Source organism: Scleropages formosus, chromosome 2, assembly GCF_900964775.1.
Source record: "Scleropages formosus chromosome 2, fSclFor1.1, whole genome shotgun sequence".
NCBI lineage: Eukaryota > Metazoa > Chordata > Actinopteri > Osteoglossiformes > Osteoglossidae > Scleropages > Scleropages formosus.
Window position 1 is genome coordinate 2,234,418 of NC_041807.1, and position 24,082 is coordinate 2,258,499.

General features: G+C 47.8%; 2 protein-coding genes across 8 annotated transcripts; one reads left to right on the forward strand and one right to left on the reverse strand.

The window, feature by feature from the left end:
• Positions 1–437: 437 nt before the first annotated feature.
• On the forward strand, positions 438–9,047 carry usp49 (ubiquitin specific peptidase 49). Of its 6 annotated transcripts, none has more exons than XM_029249874.1 (7): positions 438–643; positions 1,960–2,085; positions 2,400–3,890; positions 4,967–5,174; positions 6,173–6,281; positions 6,889–7,094; positions 8,011–9,047. In XM_029249874.1, the coding sequence occupies exons 3-7, from the start codon at positions 2,463–2,465 to the stop codon at positions 8,127–8,129; spliced, it is 2,070 nt and encodes a 689-aa protein (XP_029105707.1). In that variant the 5' UTR covers positions 438–643; positions 1,960–2,085; positions 2,400–2,462; the 3' UTR covers positions 8,130–9,047. The 6 variants fall into 6 exon arrangements, 5 of the variants coding, with proteins under 5 accessions (XP_029105707.1, XP_029105706.1, XP_029105705.1 ...); XR_003797432.1 differs by lacking the exon at positions 438–643 and adding an exon at positions 876–1,296 and having other exon boundaries at positions 4,967–5,053; positions 8,011–8,255; XM_029249873.1 differs by lacking the exon at positions 438–643 and adding an exon at positions 876–1,296 and having other exon boundaries at positions 1,876–2,085.
• A 2,162-nt stretch (positions 9,048–11,209) lies between these two features.
• tmcc2 (transmembrane and coiled-coil domain family 2) lies at positions 11,210–22,493 on the reverse strand. Of its 2 annotated transcripts, XM_029248389.1 has the most exons (5): positions 22,134–22,493; positions 16,837–17,190; positions 15,678–16,276; positions 15,436–15,571; positions 11,210–15,102 (listed from the first exon to the last, which is right to left on the reverse strand). In XM_029248389.1, exons 1-5 carry the CDS (start codon positions 22,134–22,136, stop codon positions 14,803–14,805), a joined length of 1,392 nt encoding a protein of 463 aa, XP_029104222.1. In that variant the 5' UTR covers positions 22,137–22,493; the 3' UTR covers positions 11,210–14,802. The 2 variants fall into 2 exon arrangements, with proteins under 2 accessions (XP_029104222.1, XP_029104220.1); XM_029248387.1 differs by lacking the exon at positions 22,134–22,493 and having other exon boundaries at positions 16,837–18,245.
• Positions 22,494–24,082: the final 1,589 nt, after the last annotated feature.

Consider the following 24,082-nt stretch of genomic DNA (forward strand, 5'->3'; position numbering starts at 1 on the left):
TAGCTTAATGCGAGTAATTAGTGGTTTAAATTAAACGCTTAAGACAACTTTGCATGAAAAACCGGCGCGTTTGGAGGGTTTGAAAAACGCAGACGTGCACCCGGCGACACTTCGCTGCGTGAAGAACATGTTTCTGTCGCTCGTGCTGCTCACAGGGCGCGCGCTGTTATTATTCCCCATTGTTCTCGCTTGCAGCCATCTTTAATTAACTCTCATTATCTCGCTCATGTAAACGAGGGGCTGAGTCAATTAACAGCTTATAATATGGTTACGGTGGTCATGTCGCTATTCGATGAGGCATCGTTCACGCGCCTTTTATCAAAAGCGGTTTTTATCCGCACTCTTATATTGGTGGAACTTGTCCACGTTAAGTTGTCGGGCCGCGCGCACGTCCCTGTGCCGAGCAGCACCAGCCCAGTCGGCGAACCCGACCAATCGCATGCGCCGTGACGAGGAGCTGGGCCTGCCCACCAACTACGGCTACTGCGAGAACGGCATTTGATCTGCTGAAGCGTACTTGTGTCTTTTTGTGCGGCGTGTCTACATTGTCCGCGAGACATAAAAGCGTCTTTCACGGTCCCGCCAAAGTGTGTGAACATGATCTAGTGCAACCCTCGGCCGTGCTTTAAAGCGCGGAAACAAAGTGAGCCTTTTAAGCGAGAAATGAATGTTAATTCCATACGCGGCCTGTCACTGTACCGCCGTACGTGGCCAGCGTCGTTAACACGATTAGCGCGCGTGCAGCGGGACCGAACCTTTTTAACCTTTCCCATAATCAATAGAATGATCGACAGCTCGTTCACCAATGGGAGGCAGCGCTCACTGGAAGATTGATCACTTTCCAACCAATCAGGGGGAGCTGTTGTCAGGGCTCAACTAGTTCGGTTGTCTCGGGGACGGTGACAGCTCGCGCGTGTAGGCGATGGCGGTAAATAAAACCGTGCACAAAAAATAAAAGATGAATTTATATTTCGCAAAGACGGATGCAGCGCGCGGCCGTCGGCGTCGCTAACGTGTGCCGCCGCCGCGAGGGTGGCGCGAGCGCAGCCCCGGGTAAAGTTCTGAGTGGTCTTCTCCGGCTTCTTTTGAGAATCGGTGACTTTAATCCGGGGGTTGACCTCCCGTTGTTTTGTTCAAAGATTAATGTAAAAGTTGATTACTGAGGTGTTTTCGAAAACGCCGCGGCTGTTCGCGGGTCGCGGCCCTTCTGCCCGCGCGCTCCACTTGACGAGCCGGAGTTGGCGAGCGGGTTGTCGCGCGGAGTTGACCTGCGCTCGCGCTGCGCTCTTTGTTCTGGTAAGTAGCTAACTAGTAGCTAACTAGCGGCGGAGACTGTCCGCTTTTGTGGGGAAAATGCCGCGCCGTCCTGGGACGTGTTCGCTCGGCGGCGGTTCGGCTCGCCGTGGCTTCCAGCGAGAGGGGCGGATGAGACTGAGGCGCCGGAGGGGAAGGGGGCGAAGTGGCCGGCAGTGATTGTGAAGTTTGGTGACGCGCCTCAGGCTGCCGAGCGGCGAGCCGGGCTCCTCCGAACAGACAAACTCCCCTGCTCACTTCTCCGCCTTCCTCCTCCTCCTCCTCCTCACCTCTTTTTCTGGCCACTCATTCCAGTGTTTTTTTTTTTTTTTTTTTTTTTTTTTTTCCCCCCTTGCTGACTAAACGTGAATACAGTAACAGTTACAACTCGGCGTGCGCGCAAAAAAAAAAAAAAAAAAACAACAAAACAGTTAAGCGCGTGTCTCCGCCTGAGAGAACCGCGGCGATGAAAGGGAAGCTCGTGCTGCACTTTTCAGCCCCCCGACACAACTCAGCTGCTCGTCTGACACGTTCTTTTTTCTTCTTCTTCTTCTTCTTCTTTTTCCCCCTCTTTTTCATCAGTTTTCGCGGTGCTCACTCGGGCAGCCCTGCTCTGCCGAAGTCGCCGCCGAGCCCGTGTGCCCTAAACATGCATTGTTTCCTCAGTGCGGCGGTTGCCATGTTCCCGTGGACCTGAGGCGCACGTGACGGAGACGCGGCTCCGCCGAAGCGAAGGATTGCCATGTTCGCAGTGTCCCTCCTTTCCCAGAACGCACAAAAGTCCTTCGCGCTGTAAGACCTACGCTTTTGTTTCAAGTCGCAGCCTCCTACGTGGATGCGCTCTTCAGTCATTTGTGCAGCACCTTTCTCAGCAGACTTTACCACTTGCGGTCTGTTCCATCCCTCCACTGACCCTGTTAATTCAGCCGTGGGGATCTAGCCTGCCTGGTTAAAAACTTGTAAAACGTTTAGCCTTTCTTCTAATAGAGATCAGGAAGCTTGATGGTTTGGAATCGGTCTTGACAACTGATCTGGTTTCTTCTCCGCTTTTTTTCTTTCTTTCAGTTGCTAATTGTTTTCAATGTATTTCCTGTTTCCTGCTGCAGTGTGAGCCTTTGCCGGGTGCAGAGGCACATGTCCTGATACAGAGCACATGTGCATGCATAGCCATGGACCGGTGTAAGCATGTGGGACGCCTCCGCTTGGCGCAGGACCACTCCATTCTCAACCCGCAGAAGTGGCACTGCGTGGACTGCGGCACGACAGAGTCGGTGTGGGCGTGCCTCAAGTGTTCGCACGTGGCCTGCGGTCGCTACATGGAGGAGCACGCCCTCAACCACTTCCAGGAGTCTCGCCACCCCTTAGCCATGGAGGTCCGCGAGTTGGATGTCTTCTGCCACGCCTGCGGGGACTACGTGCTGAACGACAATGCCGAGGGCGACCTCAAACTCCTGCGGGCCGCTCTGTCAACCGTTCGGGGAAGCCCTGGCCGGCGTGCGTTGCGGTCCCAGACTTGCGCGGGCGACTCCCCTCTGCGAGGATCTGAAGGTGGCAGGGGTGACGGAGGCGTGCGACCGACCATGCAGACGGCCCTTCGGCACAGGCGGCGGGTGCTGCTGGCGAGGGTGTTGCGCATGTGGCGCGGCCGTCGGCGAGAGAAGCAGCAGCAGCGGGAGCAGGAGCTGGAGCAGCACAAGGAGGAGCTGCGGCGGCGGCGGCAAGAGGTGAAGCGCAGGCTCCTGGAGGAGTTGGCCAACGTGCCGCCCAGGAAGAGTGCGCGGTTGCTCACCCAGGTACCCCGTCGCACTGCGCTCATCCCGCGCAAGTTTCGCGACCCTCCGGAGCGAGTGTCCCAACCGCATGCGCCGCCCCTTCTGGGATTTCCTCACAAGCCTCTCGGCAACGGCGGCTCCGGAAGGTTCCGCCAGCAGTACTCGCCAGGCGTGGTGGCGCAACGCAAGGTGGCGCCGGGCGTCACTGGGTTGCGCAACTTGGGGAACACTTGCTATATGAACTCCATCCTCCAGGTGCTGAGCCATTTGCAGAAGTTCCGGGAGTGCTTCCTCACTCTGGACCTGTGTGAGACGGAGGAGCTCCTGGCCAAGACGAGACGCACGCAGGGGACGAGGGTGGTGTCGGGCAGCCTGGTGAACAGCAATGCGATGCCTAGGGGTGGTCTTGGCCGCATGGACAAGCTGGGGAACGGGGGTCTGTCTGTGAGTGGCAAGCAGGGCCCCAAGCCCAGTCTGAATGCGGCAGAGCTGATCCAACCGAAGGAGCCGCGTTCCTCCGCACGCCATCAGATGTCCTTGTGCCACGAGCTGCACACCCTGTTCCGTGTCATGTGGTCTGGCCGCTGGTCGCTAGTGTCCCCCTTCGCCATGCTGCACTCTGTGTGGAACCTCATCCCGTCTTTCCGAGGGTACAACCAGCAAGACGCCCAAGAGTTCCTGTGTGAGCTGCTGGACAAGGTGCAGCAGGAGCTGGAGTCGGAGGGCACCAGGCGCAAGATTGTTCTCCCCATCTCGCAGAGGAGGTTGACGAAACAGGTGCTCAAGGTGCTCAACACCATCTTCCACGGACAGTTGCTGAGCCAGGTGGGTCATTGGAGTGCCTTTGTGCCTGCAGCCTTATGACTGACGGATCTTTCCGTTTCGTAACATAAGCGTTTTCGTCAGCGAGGCCCTGCAATCACGCACAGCCTGCAGTATTAATTTATATAAGCACTTCACTCCCCGTTCATCTTCTACATCTAAGAAGTAAACGAATTACGTGGATCGCAGAACCGCTAATCCTATACCCCACGTCCAACTATGGCAGCTATTTTAGGCAAATGTTCAAAATCGATACAAAAGGCACTTGTCAGGGCTCCTCTTCAAGTGCTGTAAAATGAGTGTGCTTTTATACTTCAAGGTGGACACAGTGGACAAGATATTAATGTAGGTTTATCAATTTTGCGTTCGTTACTCGGAAACGAAAACGCGTTTTTATTTAAATGTACTTCGAGCATCCTTCCCCTTTCTGTAACCGCTTGTTATGTTAGAGCCACGGGAGATGCGAGACTGGTCTTGGAAACACTTCAGTCGCACTTCAAAGAATTCATAGTTATCAGTTAGGCAGGACAGCATGTCTTTGAGGTGAAGGCACAAACAAGAGGAAACCAAAAACAAACATACGCACCCTGGGAGCCACCGTGCCACTGAAAACTGGACTTAAAACACTAACGTTCATTATGATCTTCAGTCAAGTTTATGCGGAGGCGGTACTGTATCACCGTAACGTGGGCCTTTGTTCGGTTCCTGAATTTGTTCACTTTTTTTGGCTTTCAAGGATGTTTGTTTTTGGGGTCGTGCTGTTTCTCGCAAAACTTTAACCGAGCATTGAAAAGCAACATCGTAATTTCTCTCCCTGGATGAGAGGTGGCCGCAAATCTGAGCTCAGGCTTAGGTTTTCCATTTGGGCATAAGCAAAGTATGGCAGAGGTTTTCACTGCGGAAAATTATAGGTATTAAAGTGCACTGACACCAAAGTCAAAACCTTTCTTCATTCTCTTTTGATATACATAAGATGGTTTGTGATTTTTCCTTTAGATGGTGTTTTATGGTTATGTAGTTGCTTGTTGCTTATGTGAGTCCATGTCATGCTCACTGTCCCCCCCCCCCCCTCGTTCCAGGTGACGTGCTTGTCCTGTAACTACAAATCGAACACGGTGGAGCCGTTCTGGGACTTGTCTCTGGAGTTCCCAGAGCGCTACCACAGCGTAAGCAAGTCAACCAGCACTTTGGCCTGCCGCCGCAGCTGCTCACTCACTGAGATGCTGGCCAAGTTCACAGAGACAGAGGCTCTGGAAGGGAGGATCTACGCCTGTAACCACTGCAATAGTCCGTAACTGTCTGCTCCTTAACACTGTCTTTCCAGCTGTCGTAGTGCGTAGCGCTAAAGCTTATGTCCGTTGCAGTAGCAGGCGTCACAAATTTCCAGTTTTACCAAACTGTTACGAGAGTACTGCGGTATTTGGTACCATGCCGTATCTCTCGCCGCTGCAGACACCATACATAGTTCAGAATACGTTCCTGTAACTTTTCCAGTTTTAACAGCTTAAAACTTTTAATATACATTTTGAAAGTATATGTTGCTTTGTGTGTTTAGGTAATTGACCACTTTTTTTTTTTTTTTTTTTTTCCTCTCCCCCCCAGAGCAAAAATGTCTGTAAGCAGTACTCTGTTTATGTATTTACACTTACATTTATTAATTTAGCGCACACTTTTCTCCATCTTTAGAAATTCTCTCACTAATGTTTCCATTCTTTGCTGAACAGATGTTTCACTTTTATTTTGTTCGGTAAGCTGTATGATTAGATATTATACGCTAATAAAGTGTTTGCTGGGTTGCCTGCTGTAATCAACCAACTGTACGAAAAGTTAAATGCGTAGATATATGGTGGCAATCTTCAAAGTGGTTAGTTTTATTATTTTTTTTGTCACAAGTGCATAGCGTTATTAGTGCGGGCTATAGTGTTAACATTATTTAATGAAGTACAAGGTTCTTATATAAAGAAAACTTCCTTAAATTCTTAGGAACAAATGTAATTTGTTCTGGACTTGGTTTAGAATTAGATTTTCTGTGTGAATGATAAGGCAGAAATGGAGCATGTTTGGAAAAATGTATGAACGTTTATAGTTCGTTATTTTTCCTATTTTTGAAAATTTCATATTAAAATATAAAACCTTTTTTTGTAGAGAAAGGTATGTTTGTCAGCTGTGTGAGGTTTTGTGTGTTTTATAAGTTGTATCCTAAGCATCACTGAAACACTCAGTATGTAAAGCTGCAACGGGCTGATATTGCAAGCAGGTTTTCTATGTGTGTTTTTCTTTTTTAGGGAAAAGGCGCAAAACTTCCCATAAACCCCTCGTTCTCACGGAAGCATGTAAGCAACTTCTCATCTATCGGTTACCTCAGGTCCTACGGCTGCACCTCAAACGATTCCGGTGAGCGGACGCATTCGCCTTTTGTCTCTCGGTGTTTGAGATCCTGTAGCGTCTCTCTATGCAAACAAACGAAGGGAATTAAAGAACAGTGAGAGGTGCCATTTTAGGATACCATTTATATTTAATCTAATTTAGAAGACTTTAAACGTGGTTTCTCTAACATTTTCTGGCATTCAGATATCTATATTAAAGTTTTTAAATAATTCAAAAAAAGACAGGTATATTAAAGTACCAACTGCTGCACCGCATGTCTTGGAGTTCACTTGTTTTGCTTCCAAAAGGTCTGAAGTTAATTATATATTGCAGCGTTTGGGTTTCAGCTGTCCAGTAATGACTCTTAATACATTCGGATTTGTGAAAGTAGGAAGTTGTCTGGTAGCACACCCACATTTTTCCAACTTTGACAAAATTGCTCTTTTAGCTTTTTCTTTGAAATTCCAGTGGTTACTAGAGTTGCTTCATTATTGAATTTCCCTGTTTCATTAGTTTAATTTTCTTCAATATATTAATTAAAGTTGGAGATCTATCGGTTGTGCTCGTCCACTGGTACGTAATGGTGAGGGTAGCGTAATAATGTAGCTTTTAATGTCCTGTATCCCTATCGCAGGTGGTCTGGACGCAACCACAGGGAGAAGATTGGGGTTCATGTAGCGTTTGACCAAGTCCTGAACATAGAGCCCTACTGCTGCTCGGACTCCTCCTCCTCCCAGCTGAGGAAGGGCCTCGCTTATGACCTTTCTGCTGTAGTCATGCATCATGGCAAGGGATTTGGCTCAGGGCACTACACTGCCTACTGCTACAACACTGAAGGTGGTAAGTGGCCTGGCATCACTTGGGTTTGAGCCTCTGGTTAGTTGTGGGGAAACAAAGAACACATTCAGAGTTGCGATGAGGATTATGAATATCACAGATATTAATGCATTTTTTTCCCCCCCATTATTTTTAAGAATATTTTTATTTTGCTTTTTTAAAGTCAGTCTTACATTATTTTGATAACCAATTGCGAGTTGATGTTGTGTGTAAAGAAATAAGTAGGACGTTGTATTAGGACAAGAGTAATTGCAAGAACCGAAAACTTGGAGAATAGGGATAGTGAGTGAAAACTTTTCAACATTTAAAACTACTTGCTAAGCACAATTCCTTGTGTAAGATCGTTTTATAGGGAGAGTTTACACTCTGGATGATTAAAATGTTACATAACAAATTCAGGCTACCTTGTATTTTGTGTAATCTTGCTAGAATAACGATGTACTGTATGAGCCAGTGCCATGAAAATGAAATACATTTAATGTTGCAAATTCACTGATTTACGTTACTCCGAAAGCTGAACTTACACCATATGTGTTTGACTGGTTTTGCATTTGGTCAAAGGTCTTAAAAAATTGTTAAACACACTTTGTAACATATTATTGCTGAATGCTAGAAATGATCTATAAGTAATTTTCTGTATTGCTGAATTCAATCTTAACAAAGTCATCTTAAAATTATAAAGTACTGTTTGTCTGAATTTATAAAGAACTTTTAGCTTTTTAAATTTACAATAATTTGAGCCAATGTCGTTACGGCTTGGTCCTGTTATAAAATCTAAATATGCATACTTAGACAAACTTACCGGATAGATTTAAAGTTTTTCTTTATTGTTCATCTGAAAAAAAGTCATTACCATAATAGAGTGAAAGGTACTCCTTCTGGATTTAAAAATGCTGTTTCCCTCTCTCCTGCTGGACAGGCTTCTGGGTTCACTGTAATGACTCGGAGATGAAGGTGTGCAGCGTAGAGGAGGTATGCAACACTCAGGCCTACATCCTGTTCTACACTCAGAGATCTGCCCAGAGCAGCGTGGCCTAATCCCCAGGCCTTCACTCCGCTCCACTCCAGCACGTAACCACGTGGACACAGGCTTGCTGCTGGGTTGTGGTGTGGAACGGGTGGGGAGTTTCCACAGTTTACAGGCAGGCTGGGACAATTGAAGGAGGGAGGTCGGGGCGGCGAAGCACTCGAGCCAACTGGTAGTCGTCTGTCACAGATCAGCAGTGACAGGAAGTGCCTAGGGCCTAAATGGCAGTTTCAGTCAGGGGAGAGTGCATGTAGGTTGCTTCAAGGTTTTCTCACTCTGAAGTGGGAGAAAAGGAGGGAGCAGAGTTTGCTTTGTTTAAGGACTGTGTGAGGCTGGTGATAAACTCAAATCAGGAATTCTGCAATTTTGTACTGGAATGTTTTCTACACTGCTGTTTTTCTCCCCAATTTTTTTGGAATCCTAAACACGGTCTTTGCAGACTGAAGCGGTTTCGATTGCTGTTGTTGATATAGAAAAGAGAACTTTCTTCATGACTGTAAGTTATAGAGAAGTCCTGTGGCTATGAATGTCCTGCTACTGGGAAGCTGCAGCAGTGGCAGTTCTGCCCCACGGGCTTGACGGAGCTCCGCTGAGCGGCTGGCTGCTGGCTTCTAGCCCTCATTCTGTGCAGTAGGAGCTCTGTGTGGCCTGTGATGTTGCTGAAAGGAAAAAAATAAACGCGTAAATAAACATTTTGTCAGTTGTGTTGCATATTTCTGGTGTCTTCGGTTTGAGTGGTACGAATTAGCGTTTTTGAAGCTGGGAAACGGCGAAACGGACGAATTTTAGTACCGCCGTAATTAGATGTATTTATTCTTCGCATGGCACGTAGATTGAGAGATGCAAATGGAAAATGGGACCAATTAACATGCGCAACTCAAGGAGAGTAGCGTGTGCCTTTTACCCCCCAGCACAGGTCAACTGTCACTTTGTGTAGAGAAAGTAATTAATTGGAGGGGTAACCAGAGGAACAGCGTGTCCAGCTGTGTTGTTAATCACTTGGTTCTGCAGGGTTTAGGTAGAGAATCCCATTTGTGTTCCTTGGATGTTTCTCACTGTGCTCACTCTGGTCCAGTATGTACCACATCTGTAGATCAGGCGAGGGTAACTCACTGCAATGCAAGTCTTTCTTCTTTAAGAAGAGCTTGGTCATGCTTGGAGTTCCTTGAGAGGATTCGGAGTCAAGTCTTAAGTCTTTTACCGAAAGTTCAGTTCAAGCCTCTGATCGCAAACTGTCTGATTTGCTGAAGCCAGGTGTGATGACCAATGCTAAGGCTGCTGTCTCTTGGTTGACTTTGTTCGTGTCTAGGAGAGGCATTTCAAGAAATCCTAGGTGCCATCAAAATGGTAATATCTCAAAAAAAGAAAACACCTGCCTCTCTAGATATCCAAAGTTTCATTTAATGGTACGTCTGCAGATGTCAAGCCATGGCTAGAGTCAAATGCATTAGTGTGAGTGGAATCCTAAGTACTTTTTGTGATTTAAAAGCAATTCAGCTGAGCCACTTACTACGGTTTGCCATCTCTGCGACAGATGTATTGCTGCAGTTATTAATGCCCCTCATGATAATCTATGGAATAAAAGATTGTCTACGAGTCATTGCTTTTTGGCAATAAGTGTACAGTTGCAGGAATAATGGTGGCACTGTACCTTTTGTACACAATTAAAAAGATGTGAACTTTAATTTTTCATATATATGAAATGGAACAGTTACTTGGTCATTTACTGTCAATGGTTTCCCGCTGGACAACACTGACAATGCAGATGCATCTTTTGCTCGGCAAAAGGCAGTGTCCCGTGGTGCAGCAGCACGTGACTGTAGGGCTTCATCAGGTCTGCAGATCAAATTCACACACACCCCCATGCAAAGTATTGTTATTGTCACCTTGTTTCTCTCACTGTTCAATATGCTGTAGCTCCTCACACTTAAATGACTTCTTGTTCAGCTGGCACCTTTCTCTAAGGTTGCTTAGTGTTAGTTTTGTACACAAAGTGGCATACGATTGTTTACCTACCCCAGTAATACTGTGCTATTTATTTCAAGGTAAGTGACTTGTGTCCAGGATTCTAAAGCTTGTTAGTTTTTCCAATGCTTTCTTGTGTGTGTGTGTGTGTGTGTGTGTGTGTGTGTGTGTGTGTGTGTGTGTGTGTGTGTGTGTGTGTGTGTGTGTGTGTGTGTGTGTGTCCCCGCCAATCAGTGAAAATAAGGATGTACCCATGACGGCACAATGCAGCATTTCGTGCCATCGTGAACTGAGATTGGTGTCCAGTCCCAGCATGTTCAGCCTTGTACGCACATTTGTTCGCGTTCATCCTCTGGGATTAGTTTCCCATCCGAGTAGGCGGCTCCATCAGTTCTTGTTGCGTTTGTTCCTAGTGAGTGAGTATCGGTTAAATTGGTGTCTGCCTCACAGGCAAGGGTGTATTAGCGGGAGTCGCCTTCTAAAGCAGAACGTTTTAGCATTTAGGTCCCATTTCAAAGATAAATATATTCACAGGCTATTTCTGGGACTAATGAAATGTAAGCAAATTGAGAGCATGCTGTTAGCGCGCACGTTCATATGCACATCTTTACCTGTCCTCCAGGTTCTGAATTCACCGTTACTGAAGTTTAGATTACACTCATGGGGTAGCCTGTCCATCACAAATGAAGTTATGTAAACAGCCATGAAGCTTCATAGCCCTCTGAAAGTCATTTAGACTCCCAACCCTTATGCCAGTCAGGGCTTTGTGACTGCTTTTGTCACTTGTCATATCTGAGAAATCAAATCACTGAGTGTAATCAAATCAGTGATGCAACCAAATTAATTTTAAATGCATTGTTCTTGCTTATGGTGAACTTGGTATTTATGGATTTATTCACAATCATCCTTTGTTCATAATTACATCTGATGCCAAAGTGAAGAGACGTGAGATGCAGCCAGAAGACTGGGCAGTATTTCCTGTTTGGAGACGCTGTCATTGCTAATCAGAAAGATTTACATTCAGTCTACAGAGCTGCAGTTGATGATGTATTCTAACTCATCACGAAAGATCACGGTAAGATACAGAGGGGAAAAATGTATCCCGACGTATGAAATCTGAGATTTGTCATAAAAAAGAGAGGTTAAAGACTTGGGGTATTTGCTGCAGTTTATTGAAACACATTTGTCATCCATAACACAAGAAAAGAGGGAAGCTCTTGTTGATTTGGCACAGAATAACCCCGTTCTTTCTGAATGTCTTGCAAGGCCTGCAGGGGCATTTGGGAAGCGCACTGATTTGGCACAGAATACCTGTCCTCCTTCGCTCAGCGAGACCAGCTAATAGTTGGAGCCCTTTGTTGTACATTGGTCACCCTTCTGCAAACTTTCCATAAACGGATATTATTTCCTTAAGCAAAAAAGTCTGTTTAATTTGTAAGTGCTTAATGGGCTGCAGTATCTGAAACTCAGATTTCAGAGCAAAATTTAAGAAATGGGAGGGGAAAGCACTTTGACGTTCCTCCACTAGGTGACGCTGGTGGTAAGAACACCGCCTCAGTCCATACAGTAAATTGGTCATTTCCATAGCAAAAGGTATGAAAACAATTTAAGCAATTAAAAAAAAAACAAAATTGCAACATTTTTTGCTCATGAAACAACGAAGCATGTAATGAAAAATTATAGGCAAGAGGCTTCCTGGTCATCCTCTGTCAGATACAACATATAGGCTAAATAGGTTTAACGAAAACTTTAAATATGTTAATGCATGAGAATAAATATGTCCAAATACAGTGTGTTAACATGTGCCAGAAATTTAAAATTCGTATTAGTTTAGACAGAATAAAACAGTCGATTTTCCATGCAGTTCCGCTGTCGTATAAATTTTTCAAGTAACGCGTACGGTTTAAAGCACGACAGAAATGCAACATCCTTTGTGCGATAGAAATGTTTGGATATCTCTAGATTTGCAAAAGATCATTTACCAAAAATATATATATAAAAAGATCCCTTTTGGTCAATAAGCTTCATTTGCTACTATATTTAAAAGTGTAACTGTAACGGTTCCTTTCTTTCCTAGCTGGTGCTTTTATAGAAAATTACGCATGCATACAGTTTCACCCATTTTTACAGAGATTCGTTTTAAGTGTCTTGCTCAGGTTTGCAACGTCAGAGCTTCATTGCTGAACTTAAAATTGCAGTTTGGGGCATATAAATGACAAGTAGCAAATAACTTTTTGCTGAATTTTCTCATCACAAGTACGCAAAGCTGCTGATGGAAAAGGGAATTTACTGGAAACAAAATTTAAAAAAAAAAAAAAAAAAAAAAAGCCCATTTTAGCACTTGAAATGCAACCAGTCAGACCAGGCAGGTTAAGCAATCATACTGTTAACTCTCCATCAATTGTTAGATGCTTCCAGCAATTAATTTTTTTTTTTTTTTTCTTTTTTTTCCAAGTTGCCTAGAGTAGCTAGCAAGTTATTCCTCCATGGATACGAGCTGGACGATTGACAGAATTAATGTCTTTTCTAACAGCGGCACAAATAAAAGAGGAATATCACTGACAGCTGTGTGTCTCAAGTTAATGGGAATTATGTTTTGGGACACAATACCTATGTACTGGAAATCCTGTTCAAGTAAAACCCACCGGTGTGGCCTTTGTGCTGGGTGCTCATAGCGTTCGCTTGATCCCACAGAAGAACTTCAGATGTTCTTCCTTCTGCTACATTCAGTTGTCTTATCCTATGGTTAAAACCCAAATCAAGGTGCTTGAACGTGGCCGGGTGTAAGTACTGACCGGGTAACGGAACAGCCCGTGTCTACCCTGCAAGCACAACACTTGCAACGTTTCCAAGTTTTTCCACAAACCTTCACCCTTTTCCTATGTACATTTCACCTGAGCGTTACCTGGCTCTTACCGTCATTATCCTCTCGCTTCTACAAAGCATCCGCACGTGGATGTGAACCAACGCTTGGCTTCGAGTCGAGCTTGCGCACCTCGAGCGCTTCCTTTCCATATCGGTTTAGACTTGTGCTGCCTTCGCTTCTTGGATGATGTCCAGTTTGTTTTGCCTCCAAGAATGACATAACAGTAATGGGCAACAAGACTGGATTTTATGCATTTTGAACCCAGCTCTCTTTCTCACACGGCCTAGAACCTATTGTACGTGTCTTATTTTCGCGTCTTATAGCGGCCCTTCTGATTCGGTATTACAAATGTCGTTTAAACTCCAAAAGCAGATCGGACCTTTCGTCGTCTTTCGCGATGTCTAATACGAACGTTTTGCCGGAGCTCTCGCTGTCCTAGCGACTGCGGTAACGGCGAAAGGAGCCGATCACCGCGGGAGAGGAAGGCAGCGTTTACAAAGCCGCTGCGGCCTTTGCGTACTCCTGCTACGAATCGCTGCCCGAATCAGGTTCGCTCTGCGGTTCCTCTCCCCCGAAGGCTCCCCCTCGGAAGCCGTTTTCACGGCTTCGGCTTCTAGATGTTTCTGCTGCAGCTGCTTTTTAAGTGAGCTTGTCGATTTCAACTTTTGCGCTTTTCCTCTCCGTTACACCCGCTGCAGAAAAACTGTCCCATCAGACTCCTCTCCCAAACAGACGTCCTCTAATGTTTCTGCTCATCAGCTCTAATTAAGGTAATAGTATGGTACCCCCCGCAACTGGGGAACGCCGAGTTTAGACTAGAACGCACTGCATGAGATTAGTTTTTTGAAATAATAATCAATCTACCTGTATTTATGGAACATTATGAGTTGCTGACTTTGATCTCACATTATCCCAAATCCGATGGACTGTAACGATGAACATTTCTCAATGTATTTGCTCAGAACACGTGGAATTTTGCTAAACTGCGCTAATATCTGAAAAGTCGAAATGACCCGTTATATTGCGGAAGTGCCCTAAATCAAGAAACATAGCTATGCTGAATTTGCGCATAAACTTATTATATGATCTTTGTGTTCTGTGCGACATCTTACTGGCGAATTGCACACGTTTTAAAATTAGTTGTAATGATTAATGTATGAGAGACTCCTCCCAGACAAAAACGAGGTATGCAACTGTGACGTTGAAACATTTCCCTTACGCTGAAAATGCCCCAACCCTCGTTGCTTATGACCCCGGTACAAAAGGAAAGAAGTGCAGTCGGTACCCTGTCGGCTTTCCGTTTATCTTCGGAGCAACTAACGAATGAATTGTTGTCGATTTTTCCCTGGGCCAAGCGTAGTGCGCGGCTTTGACAAGAATTAAACGAATGTGTTGAAACGCAAGCGGTCGAGCTGGTAACCGAAGTAAAGGGCGTCGGAAAAATCACGGTGGATCGGATGTCACTAGTGGAAGATGTCGCTCGTTTCTTCGGCAGGCTGACGCGCGGCCGTGTTGTTTCGTCCACCCCCCCTCCCGCCCTCTGTGATGCTGGAGCCCAACACCGTCGGTAACTCCCCACCAGTGAGTCACGCTGCCGTGTCTAGCGCCCCGTTCGATTCGCCTGCCGCGGGGCACTTCGTACAAAGGCAGCTTGAAGGAAGTCTCCGTTTTCGGAAATCATTTGCCATACGCTGCGTCTTCGGTCTTGTGACAAAGGTGGACAGCTCTCCAAACCATGGATGACTGGCGGCTAGGGCACTGAAAGGAGCGGGCAGTCCCCCTTCGCGGTAGTCTTTTGGCACAACGCTACCCCTACCCGCCGGGACGAGGAGGACCGGAGCTGGGCGGGGCTCTCAGCTGGGAGGCAGCCACGCGGCCAGGAAGTCCCAGTGCTTCCAGAGCAGGACGAGCAGCAGCGCCGCCAGCACGGTGGCGGCCATGCGTTCGCGGGTCTTCATCAGCGGCGTGATGAAGTTGGCCAGCGTGGACACGAATACTAGCAGCACGGCCATGATGGCCAGGATGACGTTGATGAGCTTGCCCAGCAGAGCCCGCGCGTTGGCATTCTCCACCCCCTCCAGCTGCACCACCTGCTGCTGCTGCTGCTGGAGCTCGAGCTTGGTGATCCTCGTCAGGCATGACTCGACCGCCTCCTACGCAACAGATACACACCGACACAAATGCACGCAAAGTCAAACGCGAGTCCGCTCGCTCCAGAAATGCGGATGAACTCGCAGGATCGTCGTTCCGCTTGCTGCGTTGCCCCTTTAAGAACGTCATGCAAAGCTGTCTGCGTTAAGTAAATTATGAACTAATGATGAGAACTGAAATCAGCAAAATCGGTAGGAACAAAACATCAGTTCACCTATTTGACAAAAAGAAAACTGGGCTGCGATGATAAACGTTTTGAATTTCTTACACGCAACCTCATTTGTTGCCCCTCGCTCAATGCAACTTTTCCTCTCCAGGTGGCCCCTGTCCCCTACCTGTATGTCTCTGGCTCTCTCATATGACTGGTAGGCCACCTTCTCCTCCATGCTGGCCAGCTCCTGCTTCAGGTTGGTCATTTCATTCTGGTGCAATTCCGTCAGGTCGTTGAGCTGCTCCTCTAGGCGCTCGTACCTGTAGGGGAAGCAACGGCTCACCAACACTCGTCTCGCAGGTAATGGGAGGTAGGACGGCCCATGCTTGTGGACGCGCCCACACAACATCCTCTACCGATTTGCACCTGTATCTCTCCTCTTGGAGGCACTGCGTCATGTAGGAGTAGTCGCTCTGTAGCTGCGTCTTCATGTCCTCCAGAGCGTCCTCCAGGTGTGCCTGGCTGGCCTTGATTTCGCCCAGTTCTTCTAGCAGGCCGTCCCAAGAGCTGTGTATATGGTGATGGTGGTGGCCATCAACTGCGCTGGCCTTAGGGCTTCCTCCACCGGGACCCAGGCCAGCCATTCCGCCTGGCCCAGAGTTGCTGCCACCAGCGGAGCCGGAGGTGGCGCTGGAACACTCGTCGTCGCTGCCGTACTTTGGGCTGGACACCAGCGTGGCGCTGCCGCTGAGGGCGCGAGGCGAGTCTTCGGCCCGTGGATCTTCTAGCGTGTCCTTCAGCTGGGCGATGTTGTCCGCGCTCCCGAACCTGTTGCGGATCAGGCTGGCAAACTCCCGGGGCTTGGAGACCACGGCTGCGTGGGAGAGGGCCGACACACCCCCCTTGACCCCTTCTACCACGCCCCCACCAAAGCCGGTGATTCCTGCTCGGACGTTGGCCCCGACATCCTTCAGGCCCTGCTGCATGTCCCGCAGGACATCCTTGGGCTGTCGGGAGGGTCCATTCTAAAAGGGGTGATGGAGGAAGTTAAGGTAGAGACAGGGACCAACAAATGAAATTGTGATTTAGAAGCTTAGCAACAAATTACTACCTGGGGGAGAGGAAATCTGTGGATTTACATTATATTCCTTCATTTATTTGATGCTTTTCTCCAGCGACTTACAACAATAAGCTACTTTCGTTTAAATCCCCATTTACACAGCTGGGTAATTTTACTTGAGCAATTTAGGGTAAGTACGTTGCTCAAGGGTACTACAGCGAGAGGTGGGATTCAAACCTGCAACCTTTGGGTTTAAAGGCAGCAGTTCTAACCACTACACTACCAGTTCCCCCTCTATTGTCAGTCTAATATGTGTATTTATTAATATAATATAATTAAATATTTTTTATTGACATAATATTCATTTATTATAGGTTTATTTTACATATTATAAAGATTTATTCCAGCGATCGTAATAGGTCGTGAATATTGCTCACTTACACCAAAAGGAAACCCTGTGTTCCTTGTGAATAAAAGTAATTCTTCATCCAGGCCAGCTAACTGCTGAGAATCCGGTTTCCCTACCTGCTCGATCTCCTTCAGCTTCCTGTGGTTGTGCTCAAGTTTCTTGTGCAGGTGAGCGATGGTCTGCGCCGACTTCTGGTTCTTTTTCTCGAAGACCTGCTTTATACGGGCGGCCTGTTGCTTGTCGGCGTTGTGGGCCAGCTTTAGGTATTCGGCCACGTTCTCATCGCGCGCCTCCTGCTCTACGCGGATCTGCTCTGTGATCTTCAGGATCTTCTGCTGCAGGTGCTCGATGGCAGCCCGTGCGCGCTGAGGGTCGGGGCCCTCGGGAGTCTCCAAGCTCACGTTGCTGTCGGAACCGCCATGGCCGGCAGCAGCCGGCAGCCCCAGAGTGCTCGCCTCGCCCTTATCCAGCTGGGTGGGGTGGGATGAGGGTCGTCGGTGGTAGAGAAAAGGGTGCGACGTGAGATCAATGGCCAGCGGAAACATACAGCCTACGCTACAGTACCTTCTGAAGACTCACTGTGAGGAGCAGGGACACCTCGTCGAATATTAAACGAAGGTATTTTTAGTTGCGTAAAGCTGTGAAATGGGGCATTTCGGGACATGCCGAAAATGGGCCGTTTAAAATTTGCCTTCGGATATTAAAAAAAGGGCCAGGTTGTCCCTCGCGGAAACGCGGTCCTTTTCCTTCGCGCAGCGGAACTGATATTTCCACACCCGACCGCATGCAGGGGATCCGGCGTGCAGAACACCTCGGCCTCCGCTTTTACCCTGTTTACATGCCTAACGGTCACTTATTACGTGTTTGTAAAAGATAGGCAATTCTCGTAAATATTTTAAACTGCATATTGGTATCGTTGCGTGAAAGACGTAATGAGGTTTCCCCGCGCTGCTTAAGCTCGCTCTTTCAGCCAGAGCCTGTCAAGACCGATGAGATCTCGCGAAGCCATGACTGCGTTCGTTCTCAGCTCCGTCCCCGGCTCAACCCTCCAAGGGATTTTTTGCTGCTGCCGCATTTCGTGTTTCTGCTGCCAGCGGCGTCCTGACTGGACGCTCCCGCTCAGGACTTCAGTCCCTTCGATTTGGGCCCAAGAGCACTGATGTCTCGCCGTTCTAATTTCTTAAGACGCCGCTCTTCGTTCGCCGTAAAGATCTCGCTCCGCATGCCATCTGAATCCTCACACCTTTCATTTACATTCACTCATTTAGCAGATGCTTTTCTCCGAAGCGACATACATTTCGTAAAAAAAAAACGACGTCTGCGTTGCATCCGCAGAAAGAGACGTAAGACGCGCGATTCTTAAGTGCGGTTGCTTTGTTTCTTTCTGCCATACGAACCAATGTTCATCACACGAGTAGCTGCCTGAAGGTTTATCCGTTGTTCGACGGTTATGATCGCAAAGTTATGGAGCATCAACCTTTACACGTTACGTGAACTTAAGTGAGAAGCGAGTCCGGAAGAGGTGAGTTTTAAGACCCTTTTTAGATGTGGACGGAGATTCGGCAGTTCTGAGTGACAGGGGGAGGTCGTTCCGCCACATCGGAGCCAGAATCACGCTTTTTGCTTTTGGGCCTTTCGTACGTGGGACCACCGAGCGGGCAGAGCTGGAGGAGCGTAGCGGTCTGCTTCGGGTGTAGCCCCAACCACCAAGCTGAATACATATAGCACAGCTAGAAGAGACTTAATGAGGTGCCGGTGAATATAGGCATCCCAACGATACATCCATAGATCATCATCCCCATAAATCCAGCAGTTTTTATGGCAGCCGTATTGAATTGGCAACCAGTGAAACGCAACTTGCGAAACAAACAAAAGACCATGATTACCGGACGCTGCCGAAAAACGCGGAGGTCATGCATTTAGATGAATACTTGTCGCAAAGCCAGTACCGATTTGCCAGGTGCCTTCATATTTTGTTGAAATTTACTCTAGTCATCAAATCGATGAGCATCAACCAACGTTGAGTGAAACAGAAGTGCTTTGCACATAAATGTAATGTCTGAAAGCAATGGCTGCCAAAAGTGACTAATGTGGACATTATTCACGGCGGTTACCGTGCGCATTTAATCAAAAGAGCTTCAGAAACGGAACAACTGCCAGGTTTTTGGGATATTATTGAGCTGCAGGAAAATTAGTATAATCAGTTCATCGTGATCATTGAACGCTTTCATTTATACTCTCGTTGCCGTAGACCGTTTTGAAAGGCGCCATTGACTGCATTCATAGATTCATTCATGCATCCATTACTAATAACTGCTTGTCTTGTTCAGGGCAGGGTTTGTGTGGTACGGAGCCTATCCCAGAAGCACGGGACATGAGACGATGTCAACCATGGGTCTCAAACTGCCGGCCCACGTGATGCTGTAACGCAGCCCTCATTACGTTGGATGATGTCATTGAGCAACAATGCATCCTCACATATATGCAAAATGCCAAGGCGAACAAAGAGATGCATGTGTGCTAACTGTCTATGGATTTGGTTTGATGCACAAAATTCACTATGTGAAAGAAAACGGCTTGAAATTGGCCTTTAATAATAAAATTCTGTTTCGCTGTTACCTTACTGGTGAGTAGGGGGTCTGTGTTGGTCGCCACACCGAGCATCAGTGGTCGGCCCTCTTAGATTTTCAGTACGAGACCCCTGGGGTAAACCCTGGCCAGGATGGCAGACTATCATACTGCGATCACTCACACACACGTACACACACACACAGAGCGGGCAGTATAAAGTCACTGGTTTCGCCGGAAGAGATATCTTTGTACTGACGGTGGAAGCAGGAACACCCAGAGGAAGGCAAATTGATTTCTCTGAAATATAATTTCATTGAAGCCACTCAAATGGGGCAGCCAAATAGCTTACAGGAAAGAAACATATTAAAAATAATATATGAAGATGTCAAAACTTGACATCATAATAAACATTCACATCATGATAAACAAGAGAATATTAACAAAATGACAGAACGATCCTTAGAAGAACAAGCTGAACAATATCCAATAAGAGTAATAGAACAAGACATATGTGTAATCTAATATGCTCATTACTAAAAAGGATCAAGGCTTGTCAGTGTCCACCCATAATGTCCATCTGGTTGAATCCATCTATCTGTCTCTGTCCGTCCTTCCTTCCGTCCACCTGCCCATCTATCTATCCATCCATCCATCTGTCCATCCATCCATCTGTCTGTCCGTCCGTCCTTCCTTCCGTCCACCTGCCCATCCATCCATCTGTCCGTCCTTCCGTCCATCTATCCATCCACCCATCTATCTACCCATCTATCTGTCTGTCCGTCTGTCCTTCCGTCCACATGCCCATCTATCTATCTATCTATCTATCCGTCCGTCCTTTCGTCCACCTGCCCATCTATCTATCTATCTATCTATCCATCTGTCCGTCCATCTATCCATCCACCCATCTATCTACCCATCTATCTGTCCGTCCGTCCGTCCATCCATCCATCCATCTGTCCGTCCTTCCGTCCGTCTATCCATCCACCCATCTATCTACCTATCTGTCTGTCTGTCCGTCCGTCTATCTGTCCGTCCTTCCTTCCGTCCACCTGCCCATCTATCTATCCATCCATCCATCCATCCATCCATCTGTCCGTCCTTCTGTCCATCTATCCATCCACCCATCTATCTATCTGTCCGTCCGTCCGTCCGTCCATCCATCCATCCATCTGTCCATCCTTCCGTCCGTCTATCCATCCACCCATCTATCTGTCTGTCCGTCCGTCCATCTATCCATCCACCCATCTATCTGTCTGTCCGTCTGTCCTTCCATCCACCTGCCCATCTATCTATCTATCTATCTATCCATCCTTCCGTCCTTCCGTCCAACCTGCCCATCTATCTATCTATCTATCTATCTATCTATCTATCTATATCATCTGCCTGTCTGTCAGTCTTACAATTACTGTGTGTGACACTGCACAAGCACTCCAAGCTTGTGGTTTCTGCGACGTTTGTTGCAAAAGGTATCATACGCAGTTATACAATGTGTTACGGAGACTCTGATTGACCGCTTCTCATCACATGAGAGTGACCAACTGAAGCGATGGGCGCCAAAATCATCCCTGTACACTTGAAAGACACAGCGTCTCTGCTGCATTGTTTTTTTTTTTTTTTTCCCCAGAAACCTTTTCTTCGGCATAAGGGGATAATACAAAATGAGTTGGACGAGATGTACAACCGGTCAGTAAATAAATAAAACGTAATGCAGCTGATGTCCCATGTGACAAACAACACGAGTTTGATTTCAGTCATTACCAGCCATCATTCCAAACACACCACATTCCTTAAATGTAAATCTTGTAAAAATCTGCTGAGGGAACGTATGATGTTTTGCTCTCGTACGAATATGAATCAACCCAAAATGGGGGGGGGGGGGGGAAACACCAGTCCATGCAGCAACTGAAAGGATGTCACCTGGCATTCGATATCACCTTGTCCGAGTACCCCCGGTGTGCGCTGATCGCACGAGTAATTAATAAAATACAGGAAAGAACTGTTCGCACCAGTAGGGTGTCGTCCTTTAAAAGCAAGAATCCAGCCCTCCCAGCAACACGTGAAGGGTTTACTGCGGTCACGCTTGGCCCAGCCCAGCAAAACGGGAACCGGAGGTCCAAGCAGCCTCGGTCTTGAGAAACACACCCTGTAAGGGGCGGCGGAGCCCCGTCGGCTTGCCGTCGCAAGACCACCGGGATCTGCGGAATCGCCAAGGAGGCAGCGATAGACATCCTGAGTCGTTCGTGCTTCCAGCAAATTCTAGGGACTTGCGAAGCCCTGCGGACTCAGACACCGTGGCGGACGGACGGGGCCGGTCTTAGGACCGTGACCCAGTTTCCGTCTCCTCTACAACGGCAGAGCTTTCGCTCTTCGGGAGCTACTTCTCACGACGAGATGAGCTCCTTAGCAGGGCGTTTTGTTCGGGACGCCGACTGACCGGAGACGGGAGCAGCAGGAAGGCGACGATGGCGATGGCCATGGCGATGGCGTCGCGGGACTAATTGAAGAAACAAAGTGCTCCGGGCGGCCCCCCTGCAGGGACTCTCATTCATTAATTTAGCCGCCGCCCCCTTCGTCAAAACAAAGAACATTTCATGCAGCATCAGCGGAGCGTGTGAAGGGCTCACTGAGGGGGAAAGAACGTGAAAACCCGACCAGAACGGGGGGCGCTGACGGCACCGAATGGCATTCAGCAGTCAGCGGCGCGTGGAGGCGCCGCTCCAGATGGTTCCCGAACGCAGGCTCGGCGGCTTGCCGCGCGCTCGGCCCGAAACGCGGACGGGTTCTGAAACGGGAGAAGCGCCGGCGGCTCGACGTCAGTCAGGGAACAATCAGAGAACGTTACCATACTGTTTAGTCCTGGACTGCCACGGCTCTCGGAGCTCTGTCTGCGGGGCCCATCTTGGCATCTCCCACGATCAGAAGAGCGCTCCCTCGCCTCGAGCGATGCTCCTGTCCGTCCGTCTGCTCTTCATGTGCGCTTGTTTACGGGAAACACGCCAGCAGTGGCGTTGTCTGCAGGCAGCTCCCGCTACTGCTTCCTCTCCCTGCCTCCCTCCTCCTCTCGCTCCCTCTGTACGATGACCTGATCCTTCACATCAGCATTCTGTTTTGAAGCGCAGAGGGTGTGTGTCGGTGCGGTGTGTGTGTGGACGGGGGAGGGGGGTGCTGGCTGCCAGCGAGGCCTCTTGCGCATGTGTGTAGGTGCGCAGCTCAGCCGCTTCTATAAATGTGCAGCTGGGAAGGGGGGGGTTGAGCGTATGGGACCACCTCAGCTCCTGCTTCTTCTCACGTGGCCGCACGAGAACTCGGGAGCGGGGATACGAGCGTGCGCGTGCGTACGTCCAGTCGAGCAGCGAGAGAATGATGACTCCGGAATCTGTCCGCACACATTTCCACTCTCATTTTTCACGGCCGACAGCTGATGCGGGAGAAGCTGACGCGGCTGAACCTTCCCAAATCGGCGTTGAGGCAAAGCCCTGCTATTCCAGCGTACTACACCGGCGCCTCTCTCCATCTGCCTTCTCCTTGGGACACCGTGACATTTCCAGAACATAGCAGTAGGTGCGGGGGGAGGGGGACAACCCCAGAGAAGAGCGGAAAGGGGGGAGGGGGTCTGAAGATCAGAGGAGCTGCGGGAGGCGATGAAGGCACGGAGAAAACGATATTCACCAAGAGAAGGTGTATGGTCATCTCTCCCTGAGGAGCACCTCATGTGACTGAGCATTTGAGGGTGTTCACAGAATAGGAAGGAAAAAAAGCAGAGTTGAGACCAAATGGTACAAACAGTATTCCGGGCGCTGGAAATGTCAGCGTGGAGCCCTGGGTGCTTCGGGTGGGACGCTTCAGAGGTTCACCCTCCCATTGAAGCCCATCGCCCAGCCACCCGTCCATCTAAGGCCACATCTGCTCACTGTCCCCTACCCCTTTGTTAGAGTTTCTTTGCTGACACCGGCCATGTGCCCTTCAGTCAGTCTCTTCCTCCACTCCATCTCCATTGTGTACTCGAGCAACACAAACTAGGACACAAAGAAAATTTCATGTACTTTCTGTCTCTGCCCATCATAATAAGTTAAATGTCGCTATGCCAACATAACAAAGAAAATGCGTTGTCTTATTAAATGCCTCATTATTTATAAAAAACTACAGGGGGCAGCATGGGATGTAGTGGTTTGAGCGGCTGCTTACGGACTTGAATTACTGCAGTAAAAATGATCCAGCTGTAGGAATGGAAAAATCAGTGTAAATAGCTTAGCAGTGACTCACTTTGGAAAAAAGGATAAATACAGTAAATGTATGTAACTCTAATAAAAAAATCTAATAAAATAAATCTAATAAAAAAATCAGGAGTACAGTCAAGAGCATATAACATAGCAGTTGAAATTATAACAAATTTTAATATAGAAACAAAATCTTTGTGTTTGGTTGGCCATCCTTTGTTGGAAAGAAGTTACCCAGATGCTGTTTGGTCGGGTACTGGATATGGAGGAGCGCAGGGTCTCTCAGGCTCTTCTCTCCACGCCACCTTGGCCACTTGTCCGTGAAAAGTGGATGGAAGAGGCCTGTGGAGGGAGAGGGCGCTGGATGCCCGACGTTGCGGCAAGGCAACAGCGCCACCTGCTGAAGCATCAAGGTATCAGTGTAGTGATGCTTACTTTTCCCCACAAACACTTTACATAACAAACAAAATCCAAAAGTGAGTATTACACATTTACTTTTATTCGTAAAATATTAAATGCAGAACTTTAGCTTTATAAAGAAATGACACGTTTCTTGCATTCTTGCAAGTTCTAT

What these genes read in the sequence shown, in the direction of transcription:
- usp49 (XM_029249874.1), top strand. Translation starts at nt 2,463, where the DNA reads ATGGACCGGTGTAAGCATGTGGGACGCCTCCGCTTGGCGCAGGACCAC. An exon ending in CTGCACCTCAAACGATTCCG is followed by an intron (nt 6,282 to 6,888) that starts GTGAGCGGACGC and finishes TCCCTATCGCAG; the next exon opens with GTGGTCTGGACGCAACCACA. An exon ending in CTGCTACAACACTGAAGGTG is followed by an intron (nt 7,095 to 8,010) that starts GTAAGTGGCCTG and finishes CCTGCTGGACAG; the next exon opens with GCTTCTGGGTTCACTGTAAT.
- tmcc2 (XM_029248387.1), bottom strand. Translation starts at nt 17,265, where the DNA reads ATGTTTCCGCTGGCCATTGATCTCACGTCGCACCCTTTTCTCTACCAC. An exon ending in AGCTGAAGGAGATCGAGCAG is followed by an intron (nt 16,277 to 16,836) that starts GTAGGGAAACCG and finishes CACCCCTTTTAG; the next exon opens with AATGGACCCTCCCGACAGCC. An exon ending in CTCCAAGAGGAGAGATACAG is followed by an intron (nt 15,572 to 15,677) that starts GTGCAAATCGGT and finishes CTTCCCCTACAG; the next exon opens with GTACGAGCGCCTAGAGGAGC.